Consider the following 15,834-nt stretch of genomic DNA (forward strand, 5'->3'; position numbering starts at 1 on the left):
CTCCACGCCCTAAGGTCAGATTTAACATTGGAAATTCAGAATAACCCACTGTTGATGATGTGCTGGGAGGCATGGAAAAACATAAGGAAATTACAAGGGCTAAACAGCAGATATATATTGTTTCTTCCATTTATTAAAAATAAAGTATTTCAGGGAGGAGAAGCTGGTAATCCTTATAATGGATGGAAGAAACAAGGGTTAATTAATATAGGAAAACTGGTTGATGGTAACACGGGCAGGATTATGAAGAGTATTAAAATTACTGAGGCATATAAACTTCCAGTGTTGGATAAATTTGCGATATTTCAAGCAGTACATTATGCACATCAGGTATTATAGAAGTTATCACAAACTGACCTGAATAATAATCTAGATAAAATACTAAATAAACCTTTAGTAGGTAACCACGCTATCACAAAACATTATAACATATTCAGGAACTACTAGATAAATCTAAGATAAGAAAAGGATTAGAAAAGTGGCAGGATGTCTTTCCAGAGACTCCAACAGAGACACTTTTTAAGATATTGGAATACTCAAGCAAGCTTATGCGGCTATATTGTATAAAGAAAAGATTTTAAATGTGTACCAAAGAGGCTATATATCCCAACAAAGAAGATTTCAGATGGGACTTGGTGATTCAGATGAATGTATAAAATGTAAGAGGAACAATGCTACTACTTAGTTTACACTGCTTTTGGGAATGCCCTGTAATAAAGAATTTCTGGGATCAGGTTAAAGATTTCTCATATACTGTACACATCTAGTAGAACATGTCCCTATGACAGCAGAATGGGCAATATTGGGGATCCTAGACCATAAATTAAAATTTATGAAAGGGAGCAGGAAAATATTGACAATTGTGTCAGCAGTGGCAAAAAAGTGCACTTTGCAAAGATGGATTGAAATCAACCCTCCTACACTATCACTATTTTTGAACAAGCGTTTTTTTTGTATTTTGTATGGAGTGGATAGAGTCTTCTTTGAATAGAGAGGAAAAAGTAGAGGATTTGTTTGAGGTGTTGATGTGGTTTCATTAATTCACTACCTAAACTTTTGAAAATCCAATTGCACAAATGTTTTGAAAAATGTGAATGGTATGAAACAAGAATCTCCTTAGGAGATCCACCTATTGATGGACTAGCAGGATAGAAAGAGCGATATTCCTCCCTTTCTGAAAACTGTGGGACATAACATCATATGAATAAGCATTACAATTAAGTTATTGCTACCTCCTTCCTTATAGGAAAATAGGAAAATATTGGTAACAGAATTAGTAGGGGTAAGGAAGGTATAATGTAAAGGAGGAGGGAAATTAACATACTTATATTATCATTATTCTTAAGTGAAAGAAGCACATTGGCCCCAAACACATGTAAATGTAATAAAGTACTACAACAATATTAAAACTTGAAAAGTCTAACTACATGAATATTTTTGAAAATGTTGATTAATGTATAGGAGATCCATATAGTGAGACGATGGATCAATAAGTGGAGTGCAGAGACTCCTATACTCATAAATCATAAGGTGTGAAACCATGCTTATATGTGCGCCTCCCCTGTTGGAAGCACGAGAGAGAAATAACATTCCAACAAATAACATCGGCCCAAGCCGATTTACAAAATGCAGGGTGGGTGGGATTACAACTGGAAAAGAGGAAGCTAACTCCTCCCACTGCCTTAATATCCTTGAAAAGAGCCCGCCTAAACAGGTACCTGATAGGATGTCAAATTTGATTGAACCAATACAAATACCAATAACGTGACTGCAACAAAAATCCAGTTCTAACCAGTACTGCTATAATAAAAATGAGGCTGCTTATCTCCTCTCACCTTATGCTAGCTTTCGAGTGCTTTATTCCGTTTCTCTTCGTTTTTTCCTTTTATATATATATATATATTTATATATATATATATATATATATATATATATATATATTTATATATATATATGTGTATGTCATATGATCTTGTAGTCAAATGTATATTTTAACTATGTGACCTTTTGGTCAAAATGTACACTTTTAATGCAAGTTAATAAAGAGATTAAAAAAAAAAAAGTTTATTTTTTTCAAATTTATGAATTCAAATTTAAAACCTCTTTTTTACTATGTTCTTAAATTAAGGTTTTAAATCAGATATTTTTGCTGTCTGGCAAGTAAGCGCCTGGTAATCCACTTTAAATTGTTAAATTAATTTGAAGTTACTTCAGATTTTTTACCTCTGTGAAAGCATTCCATAGTACATACCCATAAAGGAAGTGACCTATGCGCCACAGTAGCACAAGAAGCAGCATATAAAGGTACTGTACAAACAAAATTCCTATTTTATGTAATTAACAATATATTATGTTGATGTTTTAAACACACAGAGCTGGTTTTAAGCTTAGATAACCAGATTAACGTGGGAAGCTGAAACTGCACATTTTGCAGTGTGCGGTAACTGAAACCATTTAGTATAGGTGACAAATAAAATATTCTATTGTACCGTGTAGGGGGAGGAATGTGATCACTAGAAAGATGTTATATGGATGGCTAGTTCCACAGAAAGCATTTTATAGGCAACAAGCATTGTACCTGAAGTTATTCAGAATGGCTTTGCTGATCTCTTTGTTCTGCTGTAAAGCTTTTAACCACTCGTAGTCTCTCTGTCCCTCGATGAAAAGGATGTACTTTGTCTCCTGGGAAACCCACAAAGGAATGTGTTATTACTTGACCTTCCCAAATTGTCCTCATTAAGTATATATTAGTGCAGGTGGTAGTTCTAAGAAATGTGCCATAGTCAGAGCTTTTGTTATAGGGGAGAGGAAAGCACAGATAACCTTTCTTTTCCACACTCAGATGTACTGTGCTATAACTACGTCATCGTCTGAAGGTTATACGTTCAGACATGGTCTGCAGGTGAACATTCAAAATGCTGACATGGTCTGAATGTTGACATTCAAATTGTCAACATGGACAACATGTCGAGTAGACAATGTGAATGTCGACAATAGAATGTCAGCTGTCAGTTTATTTAAAGATTTTGGGGTTAGACCTAAGTTTAGGTTAAGGGTCAGGCATAGATTTAGGGTTAGGTTGCTATTAGTGTTAAGGATAGGGTGTGGTTAGGGTTAGGTTTAGCGTTAAGCATACTGATCTTGGCAATGGAAAAATATGAGATATGGTAAGAACTTACCCTTGTTATCTCTATTTCTACGAAGTCCATAGGGTTCCACAGGATACCTTGGGTATAGGTGATGACGTCAGGCACGGACACCACAGAGTTAAATTTTCAGCCTCCCAGGATGCACCATGGTCCCTCTCCTATACCCCACCCCCAAGCCAAGGCAATTCAGTTTCATAACAAGCCATAGGCTGGAGGAGGAGAACAAAGAGAGAGAAGAAAGTCTGGAACACACAAGAATCACATTCTCAACAGAAGGAGACGGAGAAACTGGTGACCAGATGAAAGCCCATCTGCAGTACAGGTGCGACAGGGCGGGAGTCCTGTGGAACCCTATGGACTTCGTAGAAATAGAGATAACAAGGGTAAGTTCTTACCATATCTCATATTTTCTAATTCAGGGTCCATAGGGTATCCACAGGATACCTTGGGATGTCCCAAAGCAATATCCTTTAAGGGTGGGGATGCTCCTGTGCTGTAAGGAGAATCCGCCGCCCGAATGAAGCATCCTGAGAGGCGAAGGTATCAAAAGCATAATACCTTACAAAAATATGGACAGATGACCACGTGGCTGCCAATCACCGCTGAACCGCTGAGGCGCCATGTCGAGCTGCCCATGAAGGACCCACAGACCTAGTGGAAGAGCTTTAATAGAGGATGGAACAGGAAGACCTGTGAATCCATCCTGCCAAAGTTAGTGTAGTGGCAGGCCAACCCTTTTTATGGAAACCAGAAAGGACAAAACCGAGAGTCTGATTTCCTAAATGGACTGGTACGGTCAACTTAAATTCGTAGAGCCCGTACCATATCCAAGGAGGCCACACCAGCAGACAGGACTGGGGAAGTAAAGGCTGGTACTATAATTTCCTCATGAGGAAACTAGACACCACTGTAGGTAAAAAACCAGGGCAAGTGCGAAGCACTGCCCTGTTCCTAGGAAAGATGAGAAAAAGGGAGGTCTACATGACAGAGCCCCCCATTCTGCGATCCTACTGGCCAAATCAATGGCCAGAAGGAATACAGTCCTAGCCGTAAGTCATTTGAAATCCACTGAGCCCAGTGGATCAAATGGCGGTCCTCGGAGAGCCCTAAGGACCACAGCCAAATCCCAAGGAGCCACCTGTGGAACAAAAGGATGCTGAATATAATGTACACCTTGCACAAAGGTGCGGACCTCAGGAAGAGTAGCAATCCTACAATGAAACCATACTAACAGGGCAGAAACCTGCACCCTCAGGTAAGCAAGGCGAAGACCGTTATCTAAGCCCACCTGTAGGAAAGCCAACACTCTGGATATCCGGAATACCCGAGGAGTATAGCCTCTAGGGCGACACAACTGAATAAAAGTATGCCATACCTGATGGTAAATTCTTGCAGATAAAAGCTTCCGAGCTCTTAGCATGGACAGAGCCCCTGTTAACTATAGAGCTGGAAAACCCCTAGACCTTAAGAGTGCAGTCTCCACCACCACACCGTCAAGGACAGACAACCCAGGTCTGGGTATCAGCCAGGATCCTGAAACAACAGGTCCGGGCGTAGAGGCAACAGCTTCGGAGTGTTAACTGAGAGGCTCCGAAGATCTGAGTAATAGTGCTGTTTGGCCAATGCTGGAGCTATCAGCAGGAGCGTGCCTTCTTCCTGCTATAACTGGAGGAAGGAGGGATAATGTAGGGACAAGGTACACAACTTGGAAGGTCCACTGGACCTACATACGTCTACCAGAAGAGTCTCATCTCTGAAAGGCTCCACTTGTTCACCAGAAGATTGAACACCTCCGGATGAAGCGGACATTTCCCTGAATGCACATCTTGACAGCTAAGAAAGCCTGCTTTCCATGTGAGGATTCCTGAATGAACACTGCCGATGATGGCAGGGATATAGCCTTCCACCCAAGCCAGAATTCGGGACACCACTGTTAGTGTCGCCTGACTTCAGGAACCTCCTAGGTGGTTTACATAAGCCATCATGATGGCGTTGTCAGACTGTACCTGCACGGTATTTCCGTGGAGGACCTGTCCTGCATGCTGGAGAACCTTGAATACTGCTCAGAGTTCTCAGATGTTTATGGGAAGCGCATAATCTGCTGGTGTCCACCTGCCCTGGAACAAGTGTGGACCCGTCACTGCTTCCCAGCCACGGATACTGGCATCCTTCGTCAGAAGGACCCTGTCCGCAATCCCAAAGGGGGATGCCCCTTGTTTAGGTGAGCTTTCCGCAGCCACCAGGCCAGAGAGAGACAAACTTCCGGGGAAAACACTATTGACTTTATCCTATGGGGCAACCCATCCCATCCAGAGAGGATCAATTTTATTTATTTTTTTAGAGGTTCATAGTGAAACTGAGTACTCTCCACCATGTCGAACAGTGACACCCTGGAACCCAGGAACCACATTGCCGAGTGAATAGACACTCGGCGACTCTACAGGCAACTGTGTACCTTTGCCTGTAATGCAGAGATCTTTTCCTCAATCACAAAGATCCTCAGATGTTGGGATATGGAGCATCCTCTGTGAGGAATCAGAGAGGACCATTTCCAGTTTATTAGTCAGCCATAACGTAGCAACACAGATATTGTCCGTTGCAGATGGCACTGAAGTATCTCTGGAGACCCTGGTAACAACAGGAGGTCACCCAGATAGGGTAACAAGTGGACCCCCTGCATCCGCAGGTGTGCTGCCATAACTGCCATGACCCTGGTAAACCGTGAGGCGCGGAGGCCAGACCAAGGGGCAATGCCAGAAACTGCAAATGCTTATCGACCACTGCAAACCTTAGGAAAACACTGGTGTGCTAAGAAAATAGGGATATTCAGGTAGTCACCCTGAATATATCCAACGACACCACAAAATTCCCAGACTCCATTGATTGATGGAATGCAGGGTCCCCCTCCTGAACCGAGGAACCCTTAAGAATTTTGTTGAAGGATTCGAGGTTGAGGATGTCCTGGTAAGACCCATTGGGTTTCTGTACCAGAAAGAGGATGGAGTAATACCCCATTCCCCTTTGGGGCAACGGAATAGGTACTATAACTCCTGCCTGGAGCATAGAGTGTAACACCCTCAAAAATTACAGGGCCTTGTCTTGAATTGACAGAAGACCTGTAACGAAAAACCGTCTGGGAGGCCTTTACCGGGAGGAGAGGACATACCTTCAAGAAAATACTTCTCTTACTCCAGTGTCCGTGGTGGTCAGACACCAGCACTGGGTGAACTGGAGAAGCCGGCCTCCAACTCTGGGGTCCCCCGAGAGGAGGCCCGTCCCATGAGGCTGAAGGCTTATAGTCCAACTTGGGAGTAGGACGTCTTGTACTCCAAGCCTGTTCTAATGGCTGAGCAGATTTCCTGGCTACTGACTGTCTTGGAAAGCTGTATTTTAGACTTACCCTGGCCTTACAGGGCCGAAAAGACGAAGCCCCAGACCCCGATGGGACTGTAGTCGATGGCAGACATGCAGACGTAGCTGCTGCCTGCGGGGCCACAATTGTGTCCAGATGAGGGCCAAACAGAACCTGTCCCGTAAAAGGCAAAGCATTCCAAATGGAATCTGCATCCGCTTTCCAAAAGCGCAACCACAGGGAGCGGCGAGCCGCTACTGTTGCCGAGGAGATTCTGGAAAGGAGCAGGCTATATGTAAGACTGTCTCATTATGAACGTGGCTAAGTCTCTGAGAATTTGCCACTATTCACCTGCTCTGCTGGAGAGTCAGTGTGCAGAGATCCAGTTACCTACCCAGCGCTCCATGGCTCTGGCCCCCCAGCACACGGCCATAGCCGGCCTGGACGCCCCTCCAGCAAGGGAATAATTGGATTTTAGATATATTTGCACCTTGCAATCTGTAACCTCCTTCAAGGAGGACCTGGAGGGCATGGGCAGCGTAGCACTCCTCACTAGGCGTGTAACATGAGAATCTACCCGTAAAGGTAACTCCCATTCGGAAAAGTAATTATCCGCAAAGGGGTATGCAAAAGGTCAACCGTTTTTGAGGCTGGAACCGCTCACCCGGATTTTCCACGCCTCCTCTAAATGATCCACCTGACCAGATAGAGGAATTACAGTGGCAACACCCCTATCCTTAAAGAAGGCATATTTGGATTTAGCCACGAGGAATATGTAATAACCAAAGCCGGACGGACTGCCCGTATAAGGCCAGGTATATAACCTTTAGACCCAGACTACGCCTCTTCTGCACTAAGGGGCTCGTGTCTGAAAAAGTCAATAATGTCACCGTCATCAGACGTCATAATCCTTAGCCGTCTGAGACCTGAAAGGCCGTTTAGAAGGCCGAAATGGTGACTCCCCCTGTAAAACGTCCATCAGGTGCTGTACCATTTGGACAATAAATTCACCCACACAGGCTCCTGCGAGACCTGGGGGGCGAAAAACAGGATACACTGGGGTACCATCAACTGCCCAGGGACCCCTGCATGTGATGAGACCACCACTCGCTGCCATAACCCCTATGGGGAAACACAGGGAGCGTTGCCCAAAAGGGCTGTAAGCATCTTAGCCAGCCGAGGGCGGTCCCTTTTTGTGCAGGCACAGTGACAGAAATGGGGCGTGATATATAATACAACATGTTCTCCATAAACCCTCAGCGTCTACATATCCCTCCGCTAACTGCACATTTTATCAGTACATTATAGCTGGAAGAGGATATCCTCGTTCACTTTCCGACATGAGGAGTGTGAACGGAGTGTATGTGACTTCCCACACAGAAAAAACACGTTTACTATGAGGTAATAAACACCCTGCAACACCGCACCGCAAGGGCTGTAGCACAAGAAGAACAGGGATAGGAAAATGGCTGACAGTCAGAAATGAAAGTACAGGCAAACAGCGCTGGCATTTAAGTCACATACAATGCAAAGATAACATCCTGCATTACAAGCACTGCGATCAACTACACAGACCAGAGCCTGGTAGGAAACAGTGCTGCATACACTGACCTTAATTGAAGGAGAGGTATGCGGGGGACCCGGACCGCAATGGCACCTGTATCAGCTTCCAGCAGCGTTTGCCATCCCCAGTACATGCAGAGAGAAAATGGCCACCGAGGAGCAGAGAGGAGGTAGGCCCGGGGGAGGAGCACTGACACAGCCCGCTCAGACCACTGTGGAATGGCACTGTGCAGCGGGGGAGATGCCGGCTGTGAGACAGGGAAGGCGTTCTCCCCTGGCCTGCTATTAACCCCTGGGACGCCGCGCTGTACCGCACATGCTGTGGTCCGCTGTCCCTGGTGGTCTAGTGGAAGGCGCAGGATCAGTACCTGGCCCCACGCGCAGCCGGTCCCCAGGGAGCCCCCTGCCTGGGGACCAAAAAGGACTGTGTTACCGGCGGGAGCCCACCGCGGGACCCCGCCACTTACCTTGTCCCCCGTACATCCGGCCACAGTCCAGGTAGCCGGGGTCACCGCTAGCTGTGACCCCAGCTACCTACCAGCATCCCCGGATCGGTACCGTCGTTCTGGTACCGGCGGGGAGTAGGAGCGACAGCATGGACGTCAGTACTGACTGTCCATGCTGTAAGGCTCATCTTGTGCAGCCACAGCTGCACTCTGAAGAAATCTTCTGGGGCTATTACAGCCCCCTCTGTGAATGTGATCCGACCTCTGGCCGGACACCCACGAAACTGAATTGCCTTGGCTTGGGGGTGGGGTATAGGAGAGGGACCCTGGTGCATCCTGGGAGGCTGAAAATTTAACTCTGTGGTGTCCGTGCCTGACGTCATCACCTATACCTAAGGTATTCTGTGGATACCCTATGGACCCTGAAGTAGAAATTGCATGGTCGACATGCTGAGTTGTCGACATTCTGGTAATGTCAACATTGTGAATGTCAGCATTTGCCACGTCAATCTCCCATCCATGTCGACATTCTGAACATCAACATCTGGTACCACTCTCATCTGAAGGTCATTTTGTGTTGCAGAATAATTATTGGGAATAACTTTATTTCTACATTTTATGTACAGATAGGGCTTTAGGAACTATTGAGATATCAGATATATATAAAAACAGAGAAAAAATTGCTAAACAATGTACTCTCACACTACACTACATTATTGGTGTGCAATGGCAGACAACTTTTTCATTTTGTCTCAGGCTCCATATTATCTTGAGATGATCCAAAAATTTCTTGTTCCAAAGTCATTTGTGTTTTGTACAATAAATAAAATGTATAATTAATGTGTTCTGTGACTGGTTTCTATATTTGTTTTAATGTATCTAATTTTTATTTCATAGAGCATGTGCTCACAGTTGTATTTCATTCCATATTTCCTCAGTGCACTATGTAATGGTGGAAAGCATGACTACAAAGATGCCCTTGTACATATGGACTGGTGAAGGTTACCTTGCCCTGGGGAATGTTGGAGAATCCTTTTCTGTTAAGTAAGTAAATGGAGGACAACAAGCTGAAAGCAGTGAAGCCATAGAAAGAGGTTCGCACTCCTACATCCTCCTCAAAACCTTTGATCACTGCTCCATTGACACTAAGACAAATAAAAAATGGATGGACATTGGGGGTGAGTACAATTTAATTGAAAGATAGAACTTACTTGAAATATCTGAAATTGCACTGTAATTACAGGAAAGCAGCTTTGATAAGGATTGCCTGTCTTAAGTCACACCACATGGGAACTGTCAGTAGCCGGAGCCAATCAGTGGCCGCTCTACAGTCAGCGCGGCTGCTGATTGGCTCAGGAGACGTGCCAGCTCCGTGCATGTCCCGTCAGCTGGCATTCGGGAGCTATCAGTATGTGTGGCAACACACATACTGATAGCTTTTGCGTGGGTCGTGTAAAATCGTTTTTTTTTTGTTTTGCCAAATACCTGGATTACTACGGAGACCAGCGCCAGGATATAGGTGAGTATGAATTTTTTTTGCAGAGCCATTCATTAAGGATATTCTACTGGACAAGGGGACAGACACATCTGGTATAGGTAAGTATGTGTGAATGGGTAGGTGTCTGTAATAAAGTTATACTGTCACGGTGTGTGTGTTTTGTCTTTTTTTAACTATTTATTTTACAGTGAAGTTACAGGTGCTGGCACTTGTTGTTCCACAAGTGCAAAATGGCAGGCATGCTGGCACTTGTAGTTCCACTGTAAAACACAATAGTTTTACATTATTTGGTCCCCCCATTACCCACCAAACCAGGGGTATGAGGAAGAGTCCCGGGCTTCAGCGTAAGCCTGTGGTGCTCGGGAGGGGGAGGACCTTTCTTTGGGGGGTCCCAGAATCCCCCGAGATCACCGACTTGCGCTGACCAATTTGGGGTGCTAATGCTTTGGACCTGGAGCCCCGGTGATTGGGTCTCTGGGCTGTGGCATTACACCCCGGTCGGGCGGGTCTGGTGCTGGTTTTAAATATAGGGGGAACCCCATGTTTTTTTTCCCCCTATATTTAATAGGTCCCTGCAGCCTGGAGTTGGTTTCTAAATTATGGTGGAACCCTACACATTTTGTTCGCCATATTTTTAGAAACCACCACTGTCTGGCAAGCCTGGGGCTGGTTTGGCTTTTGGGGGGGGGCCTTATGTCATTTTTTTTTTTTTTACCCTGTTTTTTTACAGGTTAAACAAAACGGGAATTTTCGGGAAATATTCAAGGGACCACCCTAAAGATGTGTAGACATAGGATGTGACAAAGGGTACCCCCATTTTTAACTCCTGAAGGAAGTCAGGGTTTCTAATAGCCGCAGCAGGCGCATAAATGCGGCTTTGAATAAGGTAATGCAGAAGAGCATTTAGAAGTTTTTTTTTAGGGCAAAGCAACTATGCCCATCAAATTTGGGGTACTTGAAAATGGGGTTCAGTATATTTTAAACTTGCTAAAGTGACTTAAAAAAATTGTAAAAAACCCACCTGCCGCAAGCACCTGCAATGAAAAAAAACACCTGGGGCATACTTAGGAACCCCCCCAGAGTCAAGTTCGCTAGTTTTTAACTTTGTCCCCCTCAATTTTTTTTTTTTACCCCAAATTCAAAGTAAATTGTGTTTTTTCAAAAACTTATGACACAGTTTACCTTTGGGGGACTGTCTGAAGGCTGCACGGAGGTTCCAGCAACGTTGCACTTCGAAACCCCAATTCTGCACTTTTTACTGCCTCCCATTCATAGGCGATACTTTTCCGCCTATAACATTGCATTGGCTTTCCACCTAGGCGGAAAGTCTTTCAAATTGAATACGGGGTAAAACCAAAACAGGCGATAATGACGTCATCAGCTACCGTGGATCCGGACTTAACGCCTCAAATTGAATACGGCCCTTAAAGCCTATTGTATGGATTTAGTTAATAGTAAAACTTTAGTTATCTGAAATGTATTTATCTTAATTATCTATAGTGTTTTCAGTATGTGGCTATACATGCCCTTAAGGTGGCTGATCTAGAGTTGGTCTTAAGCATTTGTTTTTATTAAAAAAAGCCATTCTTACGGTTCCATCTGTATTTAGATATGGTTGCAGTTTGCCTTATGATTTCTTGTGCTTAGAGAGGTGGTACATTGAAAGGAGGTGTTGTGCAATCATAGACAGGGTTTTATGTACATGATACATCATAAAAGTATTATATTATGTAAAAACTGAGTAGTGTAACTTGAGAATTTACTGATAACAATGGGCCTCATTCAGGAATATATGCAAACCCATATGTAAGACCTTGGAGGCTCAGAGGCAGGACAGCCCAGTGGCTGAACCAGGCCTGGTTCAGCTGAAGACTACAGGACAGACAAGTACTTTACTTGTGTATCCCCCTAGACCACCAGGGTTTGGGCACAAGGCCCGGGGGCACCATCAAGTGCTAGGCTAGGAGCACAGGAGGGGGGCATTAGGTCTGGGGGGATTTAAGGGGCATTAGGCCCCATAGCTTTGTTCACGGCAATGGTTAGGCGGGCCAGTAGGCCTGAACGCAGAGGGCATCAGGCTCTATAGGTGTTGTATTTTGCCACATGTTAGATGGGCAATAGGCTCGAGGCTGCAGGATCCTTGAAAAAGTACTGTTGTATGGATTTAGTTAATAGTAAAACTTTAGTTATCTGAAATGTATTTATCTTAATTATCTATAGTGTTTTCAGTATGTGGCTATACATGCCCTTAAGGTGGCTGATCTAGAGTTGGTCTTAAGCATTTGTTTTTATTAAAAAAAGCCATTCTTACGGTTCCATCTGTATTTAGATAGGGTTGCAGTTTGCCTTATGATTTCTTGTGCTTAGAGAGGTGGTACATTGAAAGGAGGTGTTGTGCAATCATAGACAGGGTTTTATGTACATGATACATCATAAAAGTATTATATTATGTAAAAACTGAGTAGTGTAACTTGAGAATTTACTGATAACAATGGGCCTCATTCAGGAATATATGCAAACCCATATGTAAGACCTTGGAGGCTCAGAGGCAGGACAGCCCAGTGGCTGAACCAGGCCTGGTTCAGCTGAAGACTACAGGACAGACAAGTACTTTACTTGTGTATCCCCCTAGACCACCAGGGTTTGGGCACAAGGCCCGGGGGCACCATCAAGTGCTAGGCTAGGAGCACAGGAGGGGGGCATTAGGTCTGGGGGGATTTAAGGGGCATTAGGCCCCATAGCTTTGTTCACGGCAATGGTTAGGCGGGCCAGTAGGCCTGAACGCAGAGGGCATCAGGCTCTATAGGTGTTGTATTTTGCCACATGTTAGATGGGCAATAGGCTCGAGGCTGCAGGATCCTTGAAAAAGTACTGTTGGAGCTAATTAGTGTTGTGGATCGTGAACTCCAGGACAACAGTATCCAGCCTCTCTCAGCTCCACCGGGACCTAAATGGCACTGTGGTTTGCGTATCCCACACGCTGACTTCACCCGGCTTAGTCCGGGCTCCCAAACATTGGAGAACACAGAGGCCAGGAGTATCAGCATGAAGTGGATGCCAACAGTGCCACTGAAAGGACCAGAAAAGTTTCAGGGACAGTGTAGGTTAAAAAGCCTTTCTAATCTATTGGTTACATTTCCTGCACCACCTGGTTTCATAGAAGCACCCACCTATTCTAAAAAGGGCTACAAACATTGCTGCAATCAGCAACTGTCTAGATTGTCTCCATTGTCTTTTGTTACAGTTTACTGCTTAATCTGTCTATATGTTGTTGCTACAGTTTATATTATTTTATACACAGCGCTCGTATTTTTTACAAAAAGTATTGTATGCAGTCAGTAACAGAACTCTGCATTAAATTCTTAAATACATAGGGCCTGATTCAGAGCCGTTCGCTATTTGCGGTCGTTCGTTCAAAAACAAGGGGTGGCTATTCAAATGATCAGTTCGCAAATTGCAGTCTGTTCACACCTCTAAGTCTGAATGAGCGAGCAAAACATACGCTCGTTTATTTGTTAAAAACGCCCCCTGGCCGCACGCACCATACGTCATGTCCGCTATTTATTAGATTAATCGAGTACATCGACCAGCGTATGAACTGCTCGCTATTCTTGTGGTTGGTTTTTGCTACCACAATCTTGCGAGTAGTTCTGGCTATAAAATAACCCAGTGACGTGGTCAATGACGCTGCTGTATTAATTATGCACACCCATAAAACGCCTGTTTTGACCTTTAAGCACGCCTGCGTTCGGATCTCTACTCCCCATTTTCAAGCACCTTCCCCTGTTACCACCCACATACGCCTCATTCTGTCACTCAAAATAGAAGGCATTCGCTATATTGCGAGCACATGAATTTCGGCCGCACTGACTGGTTCGCGCATGCGTATAACGATCCGTACGCATGCGCAGATGTGCGAACATCGCTCGGAACGAGCGTACTGCCGCTAGCGAGTGGCTCTGAATGAGGGCCATAGATGCCTGTCATTACCGCTTCACAATTCTGCTACATCCTGTATAAAGTAAAGTAAGATGTCTCCAAAACATATAAAAGCTCAGGAGAACTTGCACAAAAAAACACAAGTCATGAATATTGCACATAATAACCATTGACACAGAGTTGTTACCATTGCCTTCCTACACCCTGTATTATACTCTGAGGAGAGATACATTCTGTTGTGAGTGCAGGAGGGCGCAGGGACACACATGTGCACTGTGTGTAAATTACTGCACATTGCCTCTTTGTTGCCACAGACAGCACACGGCCCAGACCTGGTGCCCTAGACTGCCCCCCACCCCTCTCAGCACTGCTGCTGACACCCATCCTTAAGGTGCCCAACCACTAGATGATTAAATTGAGCGATAACAATCGTTCAATCGTTCATAAATTGTTTGCAAATTGTTTGCAAATCGTTTGCAAAAATGTCTAAAACGACCAGCGATGCGCGCCCGCTGGTCGTTTAGACATCTATCATCGTGCAAACATGCTGGACAACCTGACGATAACGTCAGGTTGAGCATGTTTGCAGATGATCGATGAGCCTGCACTGAACGACTGCTCGTTCAGTGCAGGCTCATCACAGACTGACAAATGACTGCATGATTACAATGTCGTAATCGTGCAGTCATTTTCATGTCTGCTAGTGAATGGCTAGTGGAATATGGTATGGGCAGCGGCAGCCCGACACAGGAGGAAATCCCGATTGTCCTAAAGGTAAGTATAAGCTAACCTAATTCTATCCCCTAACCCTCCTTTAGGGTACCTAGCCCTAACCTCCCCCCCCTGTGCCTAAACCTAACCCCCCCTTCCCTGCCGCCTAAACCTAAGTCCCCCGGGGGTGCCTAACCCTAACCTCCCCCTGGGGGTGCCTAACCCTAACCCCCCCTTCCCCTGGCCTGACCCTAACCTCCCGGGAGGTTGCCTAACCCTAAGTCTCCCCCGGGAACCCTAAACCTAACCCTCCCCCCCCCCGCGCGGCTGTCCGCACCCGGTGCCCGGCATCCCTTTGATCGGGATGCCGGGTGCCGGTCTCCCTGCGTCAGTAATATGACAAGCATCTAGATGTAGACGCCTGTCATTTAACCCTCGCCGGGATTAAGCAGTTGGGAAGCCGGCGGTCGGCATTGCGTCCACCGGCTTCCCGAACGTATACCCACTTTTACACCTGGCACCAGGAGGTGAATGCTTTCATTGCCTCAGAGAGATAGGTCATTGTCTCAGTACTATCACTACCTCTCAGACAATTAATATCATGAGCTAATCACTGATGCAGCTTTCTCTCACTGTGATAACTGGAGTCTGATTCAGGAGCAGTGTATCATATACTGATCTGTGGCATTCACAGAAGGCCAGTTATAACGTTCAGACAATCTGTAATTGCTCTTGTTTTAGTTGTGCTCCTGGTTGAGACACCTTGCTTTTGATTATTTTGCCTACTATTATTATCCTGACCTCTGATTACTCTCTCTGCTGATGCCCCAGCTCAGATTGTTACATGATTATTCTCTTTTGCTAATATCTAATACTATTGTACCTTTAAATTTGACCAAAATTGTGGGCAACTCTGCATCAGGCCATAGATGTCCAGGGGGAGTCCAGATCCGGACAAGGTGTCCAGGTGTTCTATTTAGTTGGGGAGGCCAGTGCCACTAGTACATACATGTGGTCCTGGCAGGCGTGCAGTATTTTTCTGCCTCTGTTCCATCCTCCTCGGTGGTTAGATTGGCTGTTCTGTGAAGAAAGCTGCAACATCATCTTATGAGACTTTGTGTTGAGGCTGGGACTGGGATTCAGGACCCTGGAGGGATGTCACAGAATCTCTGTGAG

The 15,834-nt window shown here is 45.1% G+C and overlaps 1 protein-coding gene across 1 annotated transcript in view; it reads right to left on the bottom strand.

Moving 5' to 3' along the window:
• ST6GALNAC1 (ST6 N-acetylgalactosaminide alpha-2,6-sialyltransferase 1) overlaps nucleotides 1-15,834 on the bottom strand; it is a 206,240-nt gene that overhangs the window by 45,883 nt on the left and 144,523 nt on the right. Inside the window, exons 5-6 of the mRNA XM_088458219.1 lie at nucleotides 9,517-9,655; nucleotides 2,579-2,682 (exon numbers count right to left, since the gene is read on the bottom strand). Of these exons, the coding sequence (XP_088314345.1) occupies nucleotides 2,579-2,682; nucleotides 9,517-9,655 (243 nt within the window). The remainder of the gene's footprint in view (nucleotides 1-2,578; nucleotides 2,683-9,516; nucleotides 9,656-15,834) is intronic.

This window comes from Taudactylus pleione, unplaced genomic scaffold (genome assembly GCF_031769625.1).
Source record: "Taudactylus pleione unplaced genomic scaffold, aTauple2 ptg000817l, whole genome shotgun sequence".
Taxonomy (NCBI): Eukaryota; Metazoa; Chordata; class Amphibia; order Anura; family Myobatrachidae; genus Taudactylus; species Taudactylus pleione.